We start from the raw sequence: 22,837 nt of genomic DNA on the forward strand, positions 1-22,837 counted from the left end.
ACCAAACCCAGATACTAATGCACATGCCAGCAAGATTCTGCTGAATGGACCCTGACATAGCGGCCTCTTGTGAGGCTACGCCAGTGCCTGGCAAACACAGAAGTGGATGCTCCCAGTCAGCTATTGGATGGAGCACAGGGTCCCCAATGGAGGAACTAGAGAAAGTACCCAAGGAGCTGAAGGGGGCTGCAACCCTGTAGGTGGAACAGCAATACGAACTAACCAGTACCCCCTGAGTTTGTGTCTCTAGCTGCATATGTAGCAGAAGATGGCCTAATCGGCCATCACTGGGAAGAGAGGCCCCTTGGTCTTGCAAACTTTATATGACCCAGCACAGGGGAAGGCCAGGGCCAAGAAGTAGGAGTGGGTAGGTAGGGGAGCAGGGGCAGGGGGAGGGTATGGGGAACTTTCGGGATAGCATTTGAAATGTAAGTAAAGAAAATATCAAATAAAAAAAGTACATGAAATGGTAAGAGCATTTATTACATTGCTCAAATTTATAACATCCCCCTTTTATATGAGATATCTCTATGATATATTTCACATATTTGAAGAAAAACAGAACAACTTAGAGCTTTAAAACACTGGTTGCATTTATAATTTTCCCAATAGTATGAATCACACAACATTAGCACAGTGAAGCAGGACAAACAAAAGAATTTCCAGACTTTTAGTGCCCATAGGGATTTTCTACAGTGTGACCTTAGGAATGTTCCCAGTAAAGTCAGAAAACCAATTAGTTACAAACGTTTATCATATTCAGAAAGTACACCAAAGGCAGAATACTATACATCTTCTCAATGTTGCTCCTTTCAATAACCCTATGCTCGCATGGTTTTATCCATTCTGCCATTTGATATACCCATTAAAAGACGAACATATGAAAGATTTCCACATTGAATTTACACCACTTGATTTTTTTGCTCCTTGTAGACATGTGGTATATTGATTAAGGTTTCTCCATGACAACACTCTTGACTCTCATAAAGTGACCTGTCAATAAACCTAGCAAAGTCACTACAAGAATATGGGTATCACCAACTTTACCATGGACTACTTGATTATTAGAAGGTTTTGGATATGTATTTATTACTATTCAATGTGCAAAACCTAAATATTATGAGCCTATACAGATTGGCACTTCCACAGCATAGCTCTAATGGAGCTACAAATCAAATAAAGTTATCTCTTAAGGGAAAAAAAAAAAGAATGATTGTCAACACCATACTTTGGCTGCTAAGACTGTGTCTGTAATAAGAGATGTTCCTGCCCTGTCTTTGCTCCTGGGAGGCTGCCAAGGGGAGTTACCTCCTCCTCGGAGGCTGTCTAGGAGTATGGTTTCCTGTGGGTCACTGCTTTTATGCCACTGGAAACCAAACATAGCAAAGAACATAGCTGATATTCCAGTTCTGAAAGCTTGTGGATGTTACCTGACATTAGGAGATGCCAGAGGAGAAAACCTGAGTGAGATGTGTATAAGGCTGAGTGAGAGCCATGGGTTACTGTTTTCTTTTTATTATGGGTGTGTGTGCAGGTGCATATGTGTGTGCACATGAGTATATGTATGCATGTGTGCATGACAGACAGATATATAGATAATAGGTAGATATGATAGATAGATAAATAGATAGATAGATGATAGATGATTGATAGATACATAAATAGATACATAGATGATTGACGATAGATAGACAGACAGATAGATAGAAGTTTCCATTTAATCATATTTTTATTCTCCAGTTCATCAGTGTTTTGTAGATTCACCATGTTCTGTAACTGGCATCACGACCTGGTCCACCTCAGACAGAAACCATGCCCAAGATAGAATGACTCTCTATTTACTCTGATCCCTGGGAACATCAAATTAACTTTCTGTCTATAACTTCTTTCAGTTGACTTCACAAACACTGCTTAAAACTTATTTAGCATTTAGCTTGTGCCAGACACTATGCTATGTGTCTTCCATGAATTTGTTCACTTACTCTGTGTACATAAGGATTCTGCTACTGAGTCCTTTACACAGAGGAAGAGGCAGAGATGCAGAGGCGTGGAGCAGCCTGCCCAGGATCACAGGGCCCATGACTGGAGGAGCCAGGAGCCCACTGCAGCATTCTGACATCAAGGCTCCCACATGACAGGAGTTGCAGCTCTGCCTGCATTTCAGAAACTCTGAGCACCAACCGTAATTAAAGTTTATGTCACACTTCACAGTCCGCCAAGTTTTAAAATGGATAAAACTGTAAGCACAAAAATATTCCCTTAGGGCATCTAAATCCAAACAGCAGGATGGTGCGTCTGCCCTTTGAATTCTTTTTAAACAGAAAGGGGCACTAATTTGACCTGATGTTTCCTTTCTAGAACACCTAATTTAAATTTCTCTAACAAAAACCTGCAAAATCTACTTTGATTCTGGGAAACCCTGTGTTTCTGCATACTGAGCAGCACACCCTTTCCTACCAGTATTTTCTTACACATGTTACTGAAGTGATTGATTCTGCTTTTAGCCTCACTTCACTCAATAGTCCCCTGATCTGAGAAAATACCCCCACCTCACTTTATTTAAGCTCTCTTCTTTAAGTCAAATCAATGACTGCTTGACTCCTAGAGTAGAGTTTATAATCTACTCTCCGCAATGCAGGTCCTCAGTATGGATTTCTCTTTTTGCACACACATATGGAGGCAGAGTTCTCACATGCTGATGATAGCATTTTGTGGATCATTAATTGTGTGTTCAGTTGCTTCTGTCTCTCCTGCCAGCTAAGAACACTTACTTCTTTCCACCAGTGATTTTTTTTTTCTTATTAGAGCCAACATCCCTGGACACACTGGTGCCTTGCACTATCAGGTGCCTCTGAGTGTTACACTTTCACAAGTTTCCTAATGTAGTTCAGGTTTGTCTCCCAAGATCTTAGGCATGCATTCTACATCCTGCTGGAAGTTTTAAGTGTTCACCTTCTTCAAAACAAAGTCTTAAAATAGTCTGCTTATGAAATTTGTGACAGTTATTATCAAATTAGATCTGTATTTTTCTTTTTTGGCTATAAAACGTATTGTATAAATTACTAGACTGATTCCCTTGTAGCAATGAATCAGGCTCTGTAAATGTTTAAGATAACGTCTTCTACTTTATGACTAAGAAATATACAATATAACACTAAGGGGCACAGCATCAGGGGATGCATGTGTTGAGAGGGAAAAAAGAATGCTTCCTGCACAAATCAAGAAGAGGTTCTCAGAAAAATGTGAGGTATCTGGACACAACAGTGGACCAAGGCCGGGTATAAACATTCAGGGCTAGCACATGCCTGCTGTGTGACCTTGGATTGTTATTCAATCCTGCTACTAAGCACTGTGTGTGTGTGTGTGTGTGTGTGTGTGTGTGTGTGTGTCTTCAAAAATGATCTTGAAAATAATTAGATATATTTAAGAAAGCAGTTGATGTGATTAAACTGAGTTAATGAATACAAGCTAATTAAATGACTCTTGGAGTGGGTCGGGTTTTCATTAGTGACCAACTGATGTATCAGGGATTTTAAAAGCATGCATCAAAAGGGAGAGTGCATATGAGGGAGACTGATGGGTCGGGTGTTGTAACAGAGGAATGGCCTTGGTTTGGGAAAGCGGAGGGTGAAGGTGGTCATGCTTCTGTTCTCATCTCAAGAGACCGTGGGATGTAAAGAGACTACGGGTTGGACAAATATTAGTTAGGTATCCAACTGACTGACAGATAATACATGAGAAACAGATAACACCAGGACAGACAGACAGAAAAGAGAGAGCAAGTTTAAAGGTTTAAAGAGATGCAAAGAACACAAAATTTCAAGAACGACAGGAAGAAGCTAGGAAGAGAAATGGCTGTGAGGTGGCAGACACGCCAGCTAGAAGGAACTGATCTCGCACAGGGACAGGTTTTTGGGACAGAAAGCAAATGCATTTTGAAGCGTGGGGACAAGTTAATAACAAAGCATATTGCTGTGTAAATTTTAGGGCAGTGTGAGACCTCGTGAGCACACTGCCTGGGCTAGATCAACTACTGAAAATCTAACCTTAGTATTTCAGGAGGACTTCATTCTAGTTTTCCACAGTACTGTCAGCTACTTGCAGTCCACTAGGAGAGTTTGAAGTCTCTTACCTGTAAAATTAATAAATGTTTGAGGAGATGAACATCCTAACTACTCTGCTGTGAGCATTACATGTTATTTGCATGTATCAAATTATTTCCTTAAACCCCATGGATATGAAGGAAAAAAAAAAAAAAGAAGGTTCCCCGGCATGCTCCTCCATAGCAAGGACACAGGCTTTGGATGTAGGCATACCTGCACTGAACTCCTGGCTGTTCAGTTTGGTAACTATGTGACCTTGAGCAGCAATTCACTGACTTTAGCTTTTGCTTCTAAAAGTGAGAGGGAATGGAAAGACCTACTATATAAGAGTGGTTAACAATATAAAACACTGTAAAAAAAAAAAGGCCAAGAAATATGAACACAGATAACATTTATTAGGAAGTTATATGTGAGGAATTGAGAGCAATGAAGGGGCTTGGAACTCCACAGGAAGACCAACAGAGTCAACCAACCTGGACATGTGGCGGATCTCAGAGACTGAACCACCAACCAAAGAACATACACGGGCTGGGCTTAGGCCCCCTACACATATGTAGCTGATGTGCAGCTCAGTCAGTCTTTCTGTAAGCCCCAAACCACTGGAGCGGGGCTATCCCTAAAGCTGCTGCCTGTCTGTGGAATATGCTCTAGCTGGGCTGCCTTGTCTGGCCTCAGTGGGAGAGGATACACCTAGCCCTGCAGAGACTTGATGTGCCAGGCAGTAGAAGAGGGGTGTGGATAAGGGGAGAGTCCACATTCTCAGAGGAGAAGGGAGGGGTACAGGGAGAGGGACTGCATGGGGGTATTGGGGGGAAATGCAGCAATTGGGATGTAAAATGAATTAAATTTTTTTTTAAAATATGTGGTTTATAAGGGTAATTTGAAGTAAGGGGACAGCCTAAAGCCAACAATTGGAGCAAGTGCAGGGCACCGAGGGACGGCACTCTGTCCTATTCTCCTTACAGGAATGTAAATCTCCTGAAGATTTGATTAACTCTATGAATATTCAGTACTTATAAAAATCTAAGTCTTCCCTGCCATAATCCTATATAAGCCTGCAGTTCTTAAACAAGCTAACAGCAGCTATTCGTTCCCTTAGTCAGGCAGATGGTGTCAGCGCTCACTCAGTGTAGTGTTCTGGTTAAGGACATCCACTTCCCACCAGTTGTAATCCAGTTTTAAGCTTTATGGAGAGCCCTTCTCTTCAATCATTGAGTTAAGGCTTTAGCATCTTATTATACACACGGGACTCTTAATCCTGGCCCACCAAGGATGGGTCAAAGGCACCTGGGTTTTAAGTTATCTGGATTTACTACTAATGGTCATGACTATAATAATGATAACAATAATAATAACAATAATAATACAGAGTTAAAGTTTTTACAAGATTCATTAGTTGATCTTCAAGTTAAAATCCCAGTTATAATCGATCATTTTACTTTTGTTGAATTAAATAGTTTAAGAAGTAACAACCAGTAAAAATACAAATGGCTGTTGACAGGAAGAAGATCTAGTTTGTCTGTAAGACTGGAGTTGAGCCTTTTAAAAATCTGAAGAAAAAATTTCCTTAATTGAGAAAGCATTTTGCATAAAGGCTACCATGCAGAGAACCTTCTAAGCCAGGGACACACCGGAATCTGAGCCGACCAGGACCCAAGTTCCTTCACTTACTGTGATTGACCCACAAGGTTAACTTCATTCTTACTCAGTCTTATACTAATGTTTAGTCATGGATACCAAGAAAACTGGCTGTGGAAACCTCTTGGGCTTTCTCTACATATGTAATCAGCTATGGGCTTGCCTCCTGGGCTCCAGCAGCAGAAAGCCATCTGGAAGCTTCCTGTGAATGACGCTTGCTGCGCAGAACTCTTTGAGAGCCCTTTCCCAGTTTCCCCTGGAGTTGCCATGCCAGACACCATGTGTGGCTGACAGCCACTTCAAAGGTATTGGATATTGCTTTGGAGCTACCTGTCCTCTCCCTGTCGTTTGGATAAAATGCTCCCCTGTGCAGTCAGAGTACAAAGCTTCAAAGAAAGAAACCGTATTTACTTCTTGCCTCTTTACAAACTTCTGGTCAGGCTAGGTATGTGCAGGAGCTTAATGACTGTTAAATATAGAGAAACTGGCACAGGCATTCCACAATGCTAGCTGCTGCTGTGAGGGCATTCTGCCATCTCATGGTGCAGCAGGAGCACCTTGGACATGATTCCTACTTCCCTCCTCCACTGGCCTTACAGAGACCAAAGCGAAGTACTAGTTAGTGTACTAGTTAGCTCCCCCACCTGTGAATAACCACTTTAGTTTGTCATTATAGGGATTAGAGGTAAGGTCACAGTAACAAGGAACACTTACCATTACTGTAATTGTTATTAAGCCATTTATTTCTCAGTTTACAAAGGAAAATTATTAACCCTCTTAAGTAATTTGCTCCAGTTTACATACACAGTTGGTAGTAGGAGGGTTTGTACCTACGCAGGACAGCCACCCACCTACTGAGGCCTCTGGGTGGTGTGCTCAGAGGGGAACTTTGCAGCAGTAAATACTATGAGGGAATGAGACACTCAGAATTCCAGGACCTCACAAGAAACAAACAGCATCCAGCTATCCACACTCTGTTGGACCAACCCAGCCGGCCCACTCCTGTCCATAGATGGTTCTTGTGATCAGATCTCTTGATGTTTAGAACAGGATCTTTCTTTCCTGTTAAACCACCTGAAATCCAATGACTCCTAGACCCACAAACTCTTTCAGCTCTTCACATACCTAAGGATACCTCCCACATGTCTTCACATATCAAAGGATACCTTCCACACGTCATGTGTCCATTTTCTCATTTTTTCCTACCCAATAAGCAAACAGCAAGAGTTGGTCCAGCAGCTCTGCCTCGGTTTCCTCTAAAACTTGCATCTCCAAGCAGACATTTTCCCATCACCTTTCCCACCTGCTAAGAACCACTCAGAAACTCTTGCCCCAGAGCTGGAGGGCCAGCTCTAAGGAAATAGTATCTTCCAGATACAACAGGGTAGTTATGTATATGAACTCACAGAGACAGTGGCAGCATGCACAGGGCCTGTACAAGCTGGAACCAGATCAAATCCCAGCATGAGAAGGGGAAGTGGACACAAAATTCTCTAGCCAGAGACTTATGTGCAATTGGTGAGGGCACAGGGGTGGGGGTGGGGCATACATTTTCTTCTATGGAGCCTTACTGGGTACATCACCCCACTCCAGGACAGGCCATTCCCAGGAGTGGTGGGCCAACACAAATTAGACTCCCTCTTGTTTCCTTTGTTTATTTTGTGGGGATTGGTTTAGTGGTTAAGAGAGGGAAAGAAACCTGACACCAGGTTGTGGGAAAGTAGTAGTGGAAGATTTGAGATGACTTGGAGGAAGGAAGATACAGGATAATGTATATTGTGAAATTCTTAAAGGATAAATAAAACAGGTCAGGCATGGTGGCGCACACCTTTAATCCCAGCACTCGGGAGGCAGAGGCAGGCGGATTTCTGAGTTCGAGGCCGGCCTGATCTACAAAATGAGTTCTAGGACAGCCAGGGCTACATAGAGAAACCCTGTCTCGAAAAACCAAAAAAAAAAAAAAAAAAAAAAAAAAAAAAAAAAAAACACTTAACACAAACCAACATTTTAAAAAATTAAAGTGATAAAGTGAAAACATTTTGATATTCTCAGCGTGCTCCACTTGTCCTATTTTCTTGAAAAGCGGCTCTCTGTACCAGCTAGAGAACATTCTCTCCCGTGCGTTAGCCTCATGGAGTGTCCTCATTCCCAGTGCTAATTAGGCAGGCCTTACAGTGAGAGGATAAAAAAGGTCCCCATCACGCCTTTTATCTATTATACATGACTGATACTGGGAAAGAGTGAGCAGGATTTTTTTCTAATTAATCTGAAGAACTTGGAAGAATGATGTTGACCTTGGACACTGAAAACTATATTTTTAGGGTTATTTTGAAACAGTTTTGGTATGTAGTCCTGGGTCAATTGGTACTTGTGAAGTAGTTCAGCGTGGCCTCAGGCTTGCATTAATCCTCTGCCTCAGCCTCTGAAACACTGGGACTGCAGATATACAACACTATGTCTAATGTAGTTACTTTAAAGAAAACTGAATAACATTTACATTTTCATAAAGATTAAGATTGAAAGATTTCTATTTGAACTAATTTCCTTGAAAGGCTTGAAATTCCTCAATCAAATATTTTAAACTACTAAACAATAGTAAAACTATACCGAAGCTGTATATGATTGAATAAAAGGAAAACACAGTTTCTTTGACTGCATTCCTAGGCATACAGATAACTCAGGGGTGCACCAAAGCCTCAATAATCATATCAAATACCACCCAAGCAGCACTTGTCAAATCTTAAATACCATGCTGCCTGGCCTGATTCATTTAATCTCTAGAATAAGGGGGAAGGTATTATTGTATGCAAATTAAGGCATGGAATGGTGAAGTAGCAAGAGAAAAATCACAGGGCAGGTGAATGAAAGAGCTGGGGCTTGAGTTGATGCTTCTCAGGCTTCCACTTTCATGTTCTTGAACCCCAGGTTAAACACTGTGAGGAAGACCACACTTTCATATAGCATAGGGTAGAGTATAACGTAACAGTGTAATGTAATGTAACACAGTGTAACATAGCATAGCATAATATAGCATAGTATAACATAATGGAGTCCAAGGACTGCTACATAAAGAGTAGGGATGTTTAAGTATCCAAGATAATGTATGTAAGTGATACAGTTGGAAGTTTTGGTGAGATGATCTTTGTTGCCCTTCCCCCAGCACCAGGGAAGACAGGACAGAACCCAGGACTGAATAGAGGAAACACAATTGATTGACTACTGCATGACACTGTCTCCGTTATTTTATAATCTTATGGAATTTGGGGGTGATACATGTTCACCATGTAATTTTGTTAAACAGAAGTAAAAAAGAAAAAAAAATGTAAAAAAGTATGTTTTCCACATTTTCTCTTGTCTTTTAATATTTTAGCCTTCCCATGTAAAGTGACACAAATTAATACAAGCTTCTTCAATATTCACCTTATAAGGTAAGAGATTATAAAATTATAAGATTACAAATATATGCAATATATGATTCAACCTTATCACTGATTGATTAGCACCAACAATACTTGCTATACATATTTCTATCAGGATATAATAATATACTTAAAAAGATTTTTTACTATCTACCTAGTACTATTTCTATAATTGCTAATACATATTAATATACAATGTATAATTTAAAGTCAATCAGCTCTAATCCATTTGAAGTTATTTTGAAGTAAATTGACACTCATGTGACTTTTGCTTCATTTCTTCTATCTGAAACTAGATATATTAAAAAGCAAACACAACTTAAACTTATGTTTATTTAACCACTCACTAAAAGCAACTCTAATTTCATCACATGTTTTGATGTATGTATAAGAAACTCTCCATTTTACACATAGGAATAAGGGAGCCATTTATCACCAAAACACATGGTATCCCCTTTGATATTTCATTTTGTATTAGTTTTTTTTTCAAATTTGCCATTTGAATACCTACTCTTTTCCAGTCATAAACATTTTAATTTCATCTAAGTAAGCAGTTACTTGTAGGAGACTGTCAGATCTTTTAGTGTTATGTACTAAATCATTATGAAAGATTTAATTTTTGTGCAAGACAGTTTTGCATATTAATCATATCACTAGACACATGTTTGCTGGGGTTTAGCCATGGGCAATAAATAGAGAAGAGCAACGGTGGAGCTGTTAGATCTTGGCGCATCCATTTCTAACACATTGTACTGAGTTATGCAAGGAGTAATCACCCTCCTAAATCCAAGTCAAACATCTCAGAGAATATTTGGATGCTTAATTAAAAACGGAGTTATGTTCTTCATGTGGGCGATTTTGTACAGTGGCTAAAACGCCCATGAAAAATTAATTTAGCTCAATAAAGAATGCATGCATAACTCCCTTTTTGAAGTTAGTAAATCGCTTCTGCCATTTCTACTAAGACACAATGCAGAAACAGATTAAATAAGAGGGGGAAGCAACTTCTGTGGGAACCTTTTCAAGCGAAACCCTAAGAACGGGTGAATGCCCTGCTCACTAAGATTGTTTTCCAGTGAAGGTGGGAACTCTTTTCTCCAGCCCATGCTTAGTGCAGTCGGACCCACAGCCAGTGACCACCCTAGGCTTTTCCATGCATCCAGCTCCATCAGCTACAGCTCAGCCCTTCTGCACTTGGAAAGCACCACCCTCTGGATGCCTTCCTCACCCTGAGAGATGGAGAATCACCGTAACCACCACTGTTAGAGCTCACAGAACTAACGTGGAGTTGAAGGTGTGAACACAGCCAAAACAGAGACCTGATGAAAGACGGTCAGACACTCAATGGTGGAGCAGGCAGCATGGAGTTCAAAAAAACACAAGATGAAAAAAACAGGAGTTTTTCACTCGAGACATTTAAGGACAGGCAGGTGATCCTAAGGACCTCTTTTCACTAACATGCAAAATGGTCCCTCAAGGAAGTTAGTATACCATTTCCCTCATCACAGAATTGGTAATTCATTTACACCTTTATTCACAGAATATTTACCAAGATGTGGACCATATACTAGAGTTAAAGGATAGGAATGTGAACAGGATATACCCATGGCTGTAGGGTTTAATATCTACAAATCAAAATAAGGCGAGGAGATAGAGAGAATCAACTCCTCGAGGATTTCTATTGGTTATAAAATAAGCCAATATGCTCTCTATCATAATAGTGCAATAAAACACCACATCACAAGGAGAAAACACAATTTAGGGGTGATATGGTGGTGCTTGTGTTGTGATGTTTGGTGGAGACTGGAGAGAACCCTCACCTTCTACAATACCAGCCATGGTGGGAAGGTACGGAGCCTGGTCCAGTTAGGAATAATATGTTCAGTTTAGGGTCTTTGAAATTAAGGTTTTCAAAGATCCTGGGAGGCACTGCTTAGAAAGCAGGGCTGGGCTGAGAAGCATCTTTGCTGTAGCTGAGAACTGACTTCGGGGATATAAAACAGTTAAATCACTTGGAACCTGAGTTTTAAAAGCCTCAGTGTAGATTATAACTACCTCAGGAGAACACTGTGAAGACTGAGGTCAGGTTTGGAGGGCACAGACAATGGGAAGTCAAGGCTACAGGTAAACCATAGGGCTAGCTTCCAGCCTCTGTCTGTGCTCAAAGTCCTTGGTTGCTACACAAAGCTACTTACAGACACCCTGGAACTGTCTGCATATAGACTCAAAGTTCAGGGATAATTGAAGAAGGCTAAATTTCCTGGCGGCTATTTTTATTTCAGTATTGAATATGTCATTGCTAAATTCGTATAATGCCATTACAGATTTTGCCACCTCATCATGTGACTTTTAAATAGACAAACGGATGATATGCCAGAATGGACTTGGCCCTCATTCATCAAAGTTCTAGACCATTGTCCTCACATCAGGGAAGTGCCTAAAAAGAACGGCCAGTATTTACTTTGAACCTGAACCGGCCCAGTGTGTCATTCCTAGGAAATCCGATCAGCAAAGCGCTGAAGTACAGAATTCACAGCACACCTCTGTACATCTGGAAATAGGGATGGAGAAATAAGTGTCCACGGATAAACATTCGGGAGAACCACTGCATCAGCAGGGTCTGATATTTTGATCCAGCAAATTCAGTGGTAATTAGATACTCAAACCCTGTATGTTTGGAAGGTTAACTTGAACCTAAACCTTTGATTTATATACAAAATAAGTTTGTGGGATTCTGATGTAGGAAACGATGCCTTTAAAAGAATCCTACATATAAAAGTGTCACTGCTTCACATCAGGGATCTGAGTCAATTATTCCCTGAGGACCAAAAACAATTCCTTATAGGCCCATCTGAAAGAGGTGACCTAGGGAGGCAAGAACTTGGTGAGTACAGCCTGCATACTCCAGCAGGATCTTATACTAACGTATGCTATTCCCAAGAAGGGTAGGTCACTGTCTGCTTCGCACGCTGATTGGGCAGTATTTGTACTGAAGGACGTGACTCTAAGGGCAAAAGAGGCAGGGCACAGAGGACAGCTGCTGCAGGAAGTCTTGGGAGAAGGGACATAACATACAACTACAATCACCAGTGGTAGACTTCTCTTGGGACATAAGGCAGTCTCTGAGGTCATCTGCTGTGAGATTCCTTAATGGAAACAGAACCACCATTCATATGACTTCAACCGGGAACCCTTCGGTTTGACTGCTAATGTGTGTTTTTCTTCTGACAGAATGTGTTATTTTGGTGTCATTAGCTGCATGCATACCACATAGTCTTTAACATTTTTTGACGTTTTTACCATTAATATGTCTCAGAAACAATAAATTCAGCAAGCACTTAAATGAATAACTCATGGACAAATGGTTTGAACATTTTCTAATAAATAACAATGAATAAAACTGGGCTGTATTTTAATATTTCAAGTGTAAATGCAGACTGGAGTGTATCCTAGGGTCAGACACAGCCATCCCCTTCAACTCTGTGCTTAAATATAGCCATCATTTCCAGCAAAAATGTGCTCTGAATGAGCAATAAGAATTACTACGTCTTGAGATCCTGGACAATCCCACGCATCGTTCTGGAAAAGCTCAGTACGTATCTCATTATAATAGCTACAAAACCTCCTCAGAGTGACCTTAGGCCATCAGCCAGTGAGCATGCATCACTGTTGTTCCTCCCCGACCCCGCTCCAGCACTTCTTTATTAACAGTGCCACAGTTTGGAAGCCCGCCTGAAATCTGAAGTGGTATTTTCTTCCTGAGTTACTGTGTGTGTCAGGGCAAAAAGACATCTGTGGGAGAAATGACAGTCCTACCTGTCTCACAGCTGGGTCCCGTGAAGCCTTGTGGGCAGGCACACACATTGGCAGCAATGCAGGCACCTCCATTTCTACAGCCATCTTTGCAGAAAGCTACAAGAATCCAGACACATGAATAAATCAGACAAGCGGAATCAGACACTCAGGGGTCACCACTCTGTATGCTCTAGGCCCAGCTTTTCTTCACTCCCTTCCAGACGTGACAGCAAAGGATGAAGGAGACTGTGATTTCATCATGAGACAGTAGTTTGTACACATGCCATAATGTTTCCAAACTCATACTCAGTTTGATAAGAGTACCTGTTTTTTAATAGTAAGGAAATAGCTTGCTTGAATCATATCAAAACAGTAGCCTCATGCTGTGTGAGATACTGCAGTTTGTGTTATATATTCCTTGTAAAATCATACTTGAAAATAAACATTTAAAAGTGGTAGCCATTCTAGATGAAGCAAATCATTAGAGAATGAGGCTAGGAGATAGAAATGATGGATCCTGAGGTTTGGAGCTGACTACACACTGGCTAAAGTGCTAAAACATGAGAGAAGTCGCTCACCCTTCCAAAAGTTCTGGGCTGGCCTGTTGACTTACACTCACCAACTGCAGGGAAGAACCATTCACTCCAGTGGCCTTCTGGGAGAATAGCGTCGCCTGCTAAGGAGAAGTCAGGGCAGAGACCCTGTGAAGCCTGATGTACCAAATGCTTAGTTTAGGGCAAGCTTTCCCCTGGGAAGGAAAGGGCTGAGGTGGGGACCGCTGAGAACAGGGTTTCTTGGTGTAGGCTGCCTCTGCCACAGGTGAGGAGGAGAGGAACAACTACAGTGAGGAAAACCAAGGGAGGAGGAAGACAAAGCCAGGGTGGGTGAGCTTCTGAGAGCTCCTCTTCCCTGCTCAGTTTACCCACTGACCCATGAAGGTCTCTGCCCCCTGGCTCTCCTGATCAGGTCTGTGAATGAACAGTTCGTGCCAGACACTGGCTCAAGAGTTAGAGATCTGCAGGTGTATGCTTCATCCGAGTAGCTGGCTACACTCTCTGAAGGTGGAAAGGTAGGGAAATTCCTAACTCTGGTGTCAACCAAAGTCATGGAGGCTGTGTTGATTTTAGGCCTCAAGTCTGTATCTTTTGCACAAAGAGTGGGAGAAAGGAAGAGACAGAACAACAGACAAACAGACAAACAAAGCCAACACAAAATAGAGCCGTGACCCAGCAAAGATTTTTTTTTTTAAGGTATTTGGAGCTTAAACATCATACATAATAACAAATGTCTTCACCAGGCCATTTCTAGACTTCCCTTAACTAATTCGAAAGCCTGTGGATGGCAGCACAGAACACAGACACTGAGGGCCCAGTTACACTTTCATGTCTAACTCCTTTTCCATCCTTAGATGGAAGTTGAATGTTGTAATTCAGAAAATGTGCAGTCATAACTTACAGAGGGATTTTAAAGTTTCTTAGATGTGTTCCTCCATCCATGTGCGAGTGTGAATCTGTTGGCATCTACTTATAATTTCCTGAGTTACTTATAATTCATGACCTGGTTTTCATGTCAGACAGGAATCAGTATCGAGCAGAGATAAGAGAAAGAAGCGCTGAGGCCAACAGTGCCATACCAGAGGTTTTGGAGGAACTTCTAAGGGTTAGTTATATTACTTTTTTCCAGGCAAATGCTTGTGAGTTATGGACTCTGAAATGAGTAGAGCTTCTTTATGATAATCTACATGAAATTCCATGACATTTGAATACCAATGCAACAGACAGTGTACTACAGACCAGGCCTTCTGACCCACACTGCACTGATTCTGGTCTTCTCTTCTCAGAGACTTGTTGTCACAGGAAGTCTATCAAAGGCCAAGGCAGAGGGTACCATATATTTGAGAGATGAGCAGCTCTGGAGACCAAATTGTCTACATTATATGAATTGCCACTAAGGAATATTAACTCTACCATATACAGGATTTCATAGTTTCACATTTGCCATGTGAAGAAGGGGATAATGTCACCTGACAAAAGGCTTGGAGGAAAGATAGCTAATTAGTAAATGGAAATGAGCTACAGCTGGAATGGCAACTAAAATGGAGGTGGGCATTTAGGGGAATTGTCAACTGGCACTGACAAACCAGCAAACACAAGAAACTACAATGCACCCAGAGCAGGTGTGCATAGGTAATATTAATCCCATGGTGACAGAAACTAAGGGGATGGGGTGGTATTTCACAGGGTGGATTAACACAGTGTCACACATGAGTAGCTCTCACTTCCAGAAAAATCACTATCATGAAATGTTCATGTTTGGGTTCCAAACAAAACAAAACAAAACAAAACAAAACAAAACAGGTCAACCTAATGGATAGAAAGATTCAAAAAAGCTTAAGCGTGCTTTAGAAGAAGATACAGAATTCGAAGATTAGAGGGACAGGAAATCGGGGTGAAGAGGCTGGCAGTTTCAAAGATGGAGCAGCTTGTGATATAAACACCGAGGTTGTGACTGTGGGTGGGGCTGAGGTCACAGAAGAGAAATGCAGGACAAGCTGAGCTGCTTGGCTGCTTAGCTGCTTAGCTGCTGACATGGCCAGGGAGGGAAGCGGGAGGGGAGGCTGATGAGCTATGTGCCAACACTCTGAAACACTCATGCACTGCCCTGTCCATGAGGTACAGAGGAGGGGATGCTAAGGAACTGGAGGGAAGAGATGGGAGGTCCTGGGTGTGATGCAGAGGAGTCGCCATAGCAACTCTCTACCTTTGCACGTGGTTCCATTCCCAGTGTAGCCAGGCTTGCAGACGCAGTTGTGTCCTCCAACAGTGTTAAAGCACAAAGCATTTTCATCACAATTGTGCTGGTTTGTGAGACACTCATCATGTTCTGAAATGAAGAATAGAGTTTTGTTACTCAGGGAGCATTTTCACAGATATCACACTTTAAGCACATCAGCATTTTGGTTGTTACAGAACAGTTCCTCCCAATATAGATGTAGGCAGATTATAAATTAAAGATAGCCCTGGATGGTTTCAAATTTTGGAGTATTATTGTGCTATTATAGAATTACACATATAGTTCATATTTTTAACTAATCTGTCCAGAAGTAATTGAAACAAAGGCCTACCAGTGGCAGGACAGAACGGATGTGCTCTGAAATAGACGCCATAGTAACCTCTGTGATTGACAGTTAGGGAGTTATCCTTGTACAAATAAGTCTCCCATCTAACTGTTCCTCATAATATGTGATTGGCACCGGGCAAGTTCTGGGAGTTACATGCCAGCAGTTCACACCTGCAGCCGCACTTGCTAGGGTAAAGACTCCTATGCACTGTTGTGGGGAGATCTTACCTTCAATGCCCTCCGTCCACAAGTAAATCATCCTGGGTCTATTTGATAAGACAGAATTACTTTCCTAATCTATATCTCTAATGTGTGTAAATGCATAGGTGATACACAGACACCATGACGTCCCCTTCAAACCAGGAACAGCTTGTTCCTTTTCAAAGCCCTCAATCATTTGGCCCCCCTAGCAGCCCTATGAGAGAGGCAGACCAGATCACAATACCTCGGAGGAGGCAATTGTGGCTCAAGAGATCACACAGCTCGCCCAGGTTCCTAGAGTGTTGGGTGACTTCATACGTTCAGGATTCAGCCAAGATACAGAAGTTAAAATAAATATAAGGTAATAATCTAATATCAAAGTCACATTGGGCAGGAAATAGAATATTTAAGGACATGGACACAGATTAGTTTAGTGCCCAGACTCCTTATTATCTGGGCTTCTTTCACATCGCTGATCAGGTTTTTCATTTTAGAACTCTATGCCCAGGGCATTTTATCATTAACGCAGCTGTAACTTCAACAATTCTGTATTTGACATGTATGGTTGAGACTACACTATGTGATTTAAGACAATTCCTAATGGACTGTCTCATGTTTCATTTTTTTTCAATATGCATTAACCTTCCACTATGATCTCATGTCTCATAATATAAGGCAGCCCAGTTATGATCATTTTAACTCTATCCCTCTAATAAAACTTTTTGAAACTATTCCCAATAATCCATTTAGAGGAACACAAAATTATCAATACAAGTGCTTTAGAATTGCATCAATGGACATGTTATTTGTAAGTTCCCAGCAAAATTACTCAAATACTAAAATCTAACTCCCCAATATTCTCATATCAGAACATCTTGTAACTGAATGACTCCTTGATCATTGTCTGTAGTGAAGGAAAAATGCACTGTTACACAGACTCCTTGCACTTGGGCATCCATAAAATGTCAGAGGGGCCAGAGTGGGCAGTTCACCTTTCTTTGAATTCTTCTAACTGACACAAAAGAAATCTATGCTCTTAGGTTTGTGCTTGCTCTCAGTTCTTTTCCCAGAACAGTTGGAAGCACTGCAGTTAATCTGTGAGTCTGTATGGGTACAACAGTCTACCCTGTAAAGATGCTGCTGATGAGTTAAGTACTATCCCCATCCCTGTCCATCTTCTCTTCTGCATTAGCTCATGCTCTCTGCGTAGAGGGCAAGTGTGACATGATTCATTTAGCACCCAGAACTTAGTGTTCTACAAATCTTAAATAATCACCCAATAAAACAACCTGCCTTACTGTCTTCTCACTTACTCGGGGTTCCTGAGAGGAGGGTGTGTGCTCCTGAGCAACTGGAAGGCAGAGACAGCATTTCCAGTGTCTAGCTATGCCTTTCCACACACAACAGGGCACTGGCTACAGTGCTCTTCTCGGATTCCGCTGGGAAACATTAGCCATCCTTAGAGACCATGCTAAAGTGCCAGGTCCTTTGTGAAATACCTTCGTGTCTCCTGCCTGCAAAGCCAGAGTTCTCTAGGCCTGAGAACCACAAACCAAGCTCTGCTGCTGTCTCTTACTATAGTGAACCATGTCTCCCACTCATCCAACCTCAGCTCCACTCGGGCACTGTACATATTTAGACAATAGTTCTTTTCCTTTAGATTTCCTTTCATTGTTTAATAAAAAATGTTTCTTGAGATATACAAGTAGATATACTATATGTATATGTATATATATTCTGTATAGAGATATATGTACATATTCAATCCACTTTTTTATATATAAAATCATGAATCTTCTAAAGACAGCTGGCAAAGCCATGTTTCATATGTTAAAAGTTCTTTGCTTTCTTAGTATACAGTGTAACCTGATTTCATACCAATGATGGAGATCAATAAATAAAATTTCTCTGCAGACTTGGGATTCTTTCTAATGTAGATGTCACATAAAACAACCATACACTTGTGTTCATCACTAGCTCCTAACTTTGGTAGGTTTATATATTACGCGTTAGGATTTTTCTCAAGATAAATAGATGATTATAAGCTGTAGTGGCTTCCCACTGTTGTTCCAGGGGTGTGTAGAGATTGCCTCCTCTGGCACACTTGCTGTGCGCCTGTCTGTGTTTGCACAGGTGTGCCCACCTCCTTAACTAACCCTTATCTGACCAATAGTCCAAAGAAAAGCACGTCAGATGTCCTCGTCCCTCAAGTGATTCCACAAAGAAATTCAAACTAGTTTAATGCGGATGTTTCTTCTGTCTCATGAATCAGCCTTGTCTAACACATTGTGGGGCAACTGATGTCTTGTAACTGCCAGCCAAATAATAATATGTAACAGTTCTCTGAATACATTCTGTGGTTACTTCTTTTTAATGTTTTCCTTACTCTTTTGTTACTTTTTTATTCTATTTTTCATTTGCTAAAAATAGATTTTTTTCCATATCAAATACTCCGATTATGGCGAGCCTCCACCCCTTCCTTCTCTCTTCAAACGCTTGCTTCTCTTCTCTTCTTTCAAATTTAGCACTAAGATCTCCATAGGGAAACACCCAAGCCATCAGGAAACACACCCTCTGACTTCTAGGAGCCTAGATGGACTGCCCTCCCCCTTCCCAACAGCTCCAGGCCAGGGGCCTCGTGACTTTTGTCTTGGTATCTTTGGCAGTTCTTGTCTCCACTCCTCATCTCTATTTGCACTGCTTGGCAGGTCTCAGGTGTGGGCACCAAACACCCCTACCCTGGGTTAGTCAAGAGTCCTGTGGAATCTACATCGTCTCCAGGTGGGCACACCTCCACACCACTGTCAGGTGACACTTGCTCTCCCTCCTCCAAGCCCCAGCCCCTTTCATTTTAATTCAATGAAATTCAGCTTTTAGCAACACACTAGTCTGGCTTACAACCACCAAGGCCCTGCCAACCTAATATGATGTTCACTGTGGCCTTTCTTAACCAGACACCCCTCCCCCCCCACAGTTATATATTATATTATCCTACTAGTAAGTCATTAACTGAGGTTCTGCTAAAGGCGTGAGAGTTGAGCTGTGTGTATTCACACATGCTTTGATGTTCACATGTATGCTGTGGTCTGTCAGAAGCCATCCTTCCTGTTCTAGGGCTGATCTCTACTCACATCAGCAATGTCTTCTTCAGAAACCTTGCCGGAACCTCACAGTCTAACCTACTTACAGTCATTCGAAAGTGAAGAGTCTACACTAAACTCCCGAGGTGTCTGTCTACCAAGAGGAAGGTCACCCACACCGGAACTTCCATGAAGCACACCAGCCTCTTGCTCTGCTTCGGAAATTCGATACATTTTTTTTTTTCTTTTGAAGTAACTAGAGGTGGTGTTAGAGGGTACAATCAATGATCCAGGCCAAAGAGTTTGCCAGAACAGGATTCAGTGTGAGAGGGAACTTTTGAGACAATGCTCTGACCTGGACTCTCAGAATAATGCCAGCTGACATCAAAAACCACATTCTATTAATCTTCCAATTACAAAAGGTGAAGAACTCATATTTTAAAAGGATACATCTCTGATCCCAAAAACAAACAAACAAAAACCCTTTCATTTTCTTCACTGGGGATTCAACTTCAGTGTGAGCTTCACTGCAGAGCTCTTCTTTCCTACCGCAGTTTTCTGGGGCCTCCTCCATAGCGAGACCCAAACCCAATACCGCTTGCCATCCCAAAAGACAGCCCGCATTATTCGTCAGTGCACTTGAACAAACAGGAGAAGAAACGCACTGTTGGCAGACTCTCATTTCATGCTTCTGTGCACACTGAGTTATGGGACTTAAGTTTTCTGACTTTTTCTACTAATATCTTAATATCCACTATTGCTACTTGGAATCATGTTGATGTTGTGATATCATTGGTTTTAATGTCAGGGTTTCTCATGTTATAATAACAGGTATAGAAGTTACAGGAAGAATAAGGAAAATCCTTGCCTTCATGATGTTTGTGACTTCTATTGCCTCAGATACAATACATACCATGTTAAATGTGTACACATACATATGATGTGCCTATATACAGATGCATGTATATTATGTATACATATATATTCTATATGTATATGGATGTATATTATGTGTTTTGTTTTGTTTTGTTTTGTTTTGTTTTGTTGGTTTTTTGAGACAGGGTTTCTCTGTATAGCCCTGGCTGTCCTGGAACTCACTTTGCAGACCAGGCTCTGGTCTCGAACTCAGAAATCCGCCTGCCTCTGCCTCCCGAGGAATTAAAGGCGTGTGCCACCACGCCCGGCTATTATGTGTTTTATATACAAATAAATGTATATACACACACATATTAGACATATATAGTATATATGCAGACATGCACACACACACACACACACACACACACATATATATATATATATATATATATATATATATATATACATACATTATGTGTAAATATGTATAATTTTCAGACACTAGAGATAGAGTTGGTGGCTAGCCTACTCCAGCACTTTGTTCTGATGTTGGGTTTTAAGAATCAATCTAGGAATACGATACTTTTTCTGTTTTCTTGAAAGCCACCTGTTAAAGATTCAGGGAGTATTTTCTTTTTTGATAAGATAATATGGCTGAAGTGCCTCTTCGTTTGCTTTTGGCAATTTGAAACACCCTTTTCTTCTAAACTTCAGAACCACTCGCATTTACTTAATGAGGTTCCTTCCAATGCAGCAACTGTCTCCTCGCTTTTCCTCACAGAGGGGATTCTTGTCCTCAAGAACCACTGGAAGTGTTATGGAGCAGCTCAAAGAGTGTGCTCTACCCTGCTGACACTGCATACGTCCTCCCTGAATAGTGTGCCACACAGCAGCAGGCTGGGTCTCCATACCTCCCTCTGCCCTATGTTCTTCCTTGAGCCCGGGGCCTCTGGAAACACGGCCAGATGGTTGCTTAGATATTAATAGAAATCTGACTGTAATCTCAGAAGAGGTGTAGCCTGAGGTACCTGCAAATGAGGAGGACACTGTCTCCTCACTTTTACACAACTGCTTCATAACTCCAAGGTTCCCTGACACCTCTGATTCATTTTTCGATTACTCACCTATAACATGAATAACACTCTAGAAACTTATAAGGGTGACCTGAAGTAGAAATGGATATTTTCATTGTAACCAGAGGAGTTTTGCTCTTTGTAGCTCTCGTTTGATGCTATTTAAGACATGTTTCTCATATCTTTCCCAAAATGATAGACTCCATTCATTTATTCATTATCTTCTTATGGAAAAGCTGGGTGAAAGGGGAGGCAGGAAAGCAAAATGAAAAAGATCCGTCTTCGTCAAAGAACTGCCAACTTGAATAGATTTCTGGGGTCCCTGTGGCCAGCTTCCCTGTGGCTTGCTCATTGCCGGCATCCCGGACTGGCCTAGACACTTGGTGCTCAGTTCCCATTCTCAATCCCAGGAAGAACCGTAAATTAAATAAGAAGGATGATGCTGAAAGGAAAACATCTATTCTGAAAATCTCTAGATCTGATGAAACCATGATAGCAGACAGAATTCTCCGAGAAAAAGATGCCATCGCTCAGCCCCATATCATATGCATGATGCTAGAAAGTGATTTACTCCAAGATTTACTTTTAGATTAGCTGGGTCCTCCTTGACATCCCCATGCTCTTTGACATCATGCCCTGTCATTCATAACTGGGCCTCTGCCTACCTAACCTGGGCCAGAATGCTTTTACTCTATCACAGCACAGAACACCCTGGATTATAGTAGTTATTTACCTATCAGTGTTTGCTTAGAGACTATGAGCTCTTTGATTATAAGGCAGATGAGAAGGTTGAGTTAGTCATGCCAAGTGGCTAACAGCCAATTCTTGAGTGACATCCACACATCTGAGTAAATGCAGCCTCACGGGTGACTCCAAGTTCCATGTCTTAAGCACATTCTCATTGCCAAACCTTCCAGAGGTGCTCTGTTGATTCCTGAGTGCTCTGCATGGTGTCTGCCTGAGACTCACTGATCCATCCATGTTTATTAAGTGACTACTTTCACCAATGGAAGAAAAAAAAAAGAGAGAGAAACCATTTGGCATGATGCCAGAATCATCCTGATTTCAGAAGAGCTCCACCCAAGTTCTTAGAAGCTCCTGGTCTGAGAACTGAAGACCTACAAAGACTTTTGTCTAACTCGATTTATACCCAGTTCTTCTTATCTCAGTTTCCACAGATCTTCTATAGAAAAATAGGTAAAGTATTCATTATTATGTGGTTGATTTAAAAACAAAACAAAACTAAAATACCAAACCAAAACAAAAACAAAAAAACAAAACAAAAAGAACCAGAACTGCATACCCTGATCTTAAAAGCCCCCCCAAACTGGATCAGACGCCAGAACTGTCAATCCTGTCAGCCAAATGAATTCAGCCGCCTCTTTTCCTTTATCTTGATTCTTGTCCATTCTACACTACAAATTTTATCTTACCCAAGATAAAATGAAATCCAAAACTTAACTTGGAAAAATCCAAAAGGCATTAGGAGAATCCCAACTGTTAATCCCGAGTCTTCTCTAACATCCCTAGAATGTGATCATACATACCAA

The 22,837-nt window shown here is 41.3% G+C and overlaps 1 protein-coding gene across 2 annotated transcripts in view; it reads right to left on the reverse strand.

Moving 5' to 3' along the window:
• Positions 1-22,837, reverse strand: part of Nell2 (neural EGFL like 2) — a 307,759-nt gene that overhangs the window by 65,721 nt on the left and 219,201 nt on the right. For both annotated transcript variants that reach the window (XM_029547891.1, XM_021216187.2), the window contains exons 15-16: positions 15,716-15,838; positions 12,977-13,072 (exon numbers count right to left, since the gene is read on the reverse strand). In XM_029547891.1, the coding sequence (XP_029403751.1) occupies positions 12,977-13,072; positions 15,716-15,838 (219 nt within the window). The remainder of the gene's footprint in view (positions 1-12,976; positions 13,073-15,715; positions 15,839-22,837) is intronic.

Source organism: Mus pahari, chromosome 17, assembly GCF_900095145.1.
Source record: "Mus pahari chromosome 17, PAHARI_EIJ_v1.1, whole genome shotgun sequence".
In the NCBI taxonomy this organism is placed as follows: domain Eukaryota; kingdom Metazoa; phylum Chordata; class Mammalia; order Rodentia; family Muridae; genus Mus; species Mus pahari.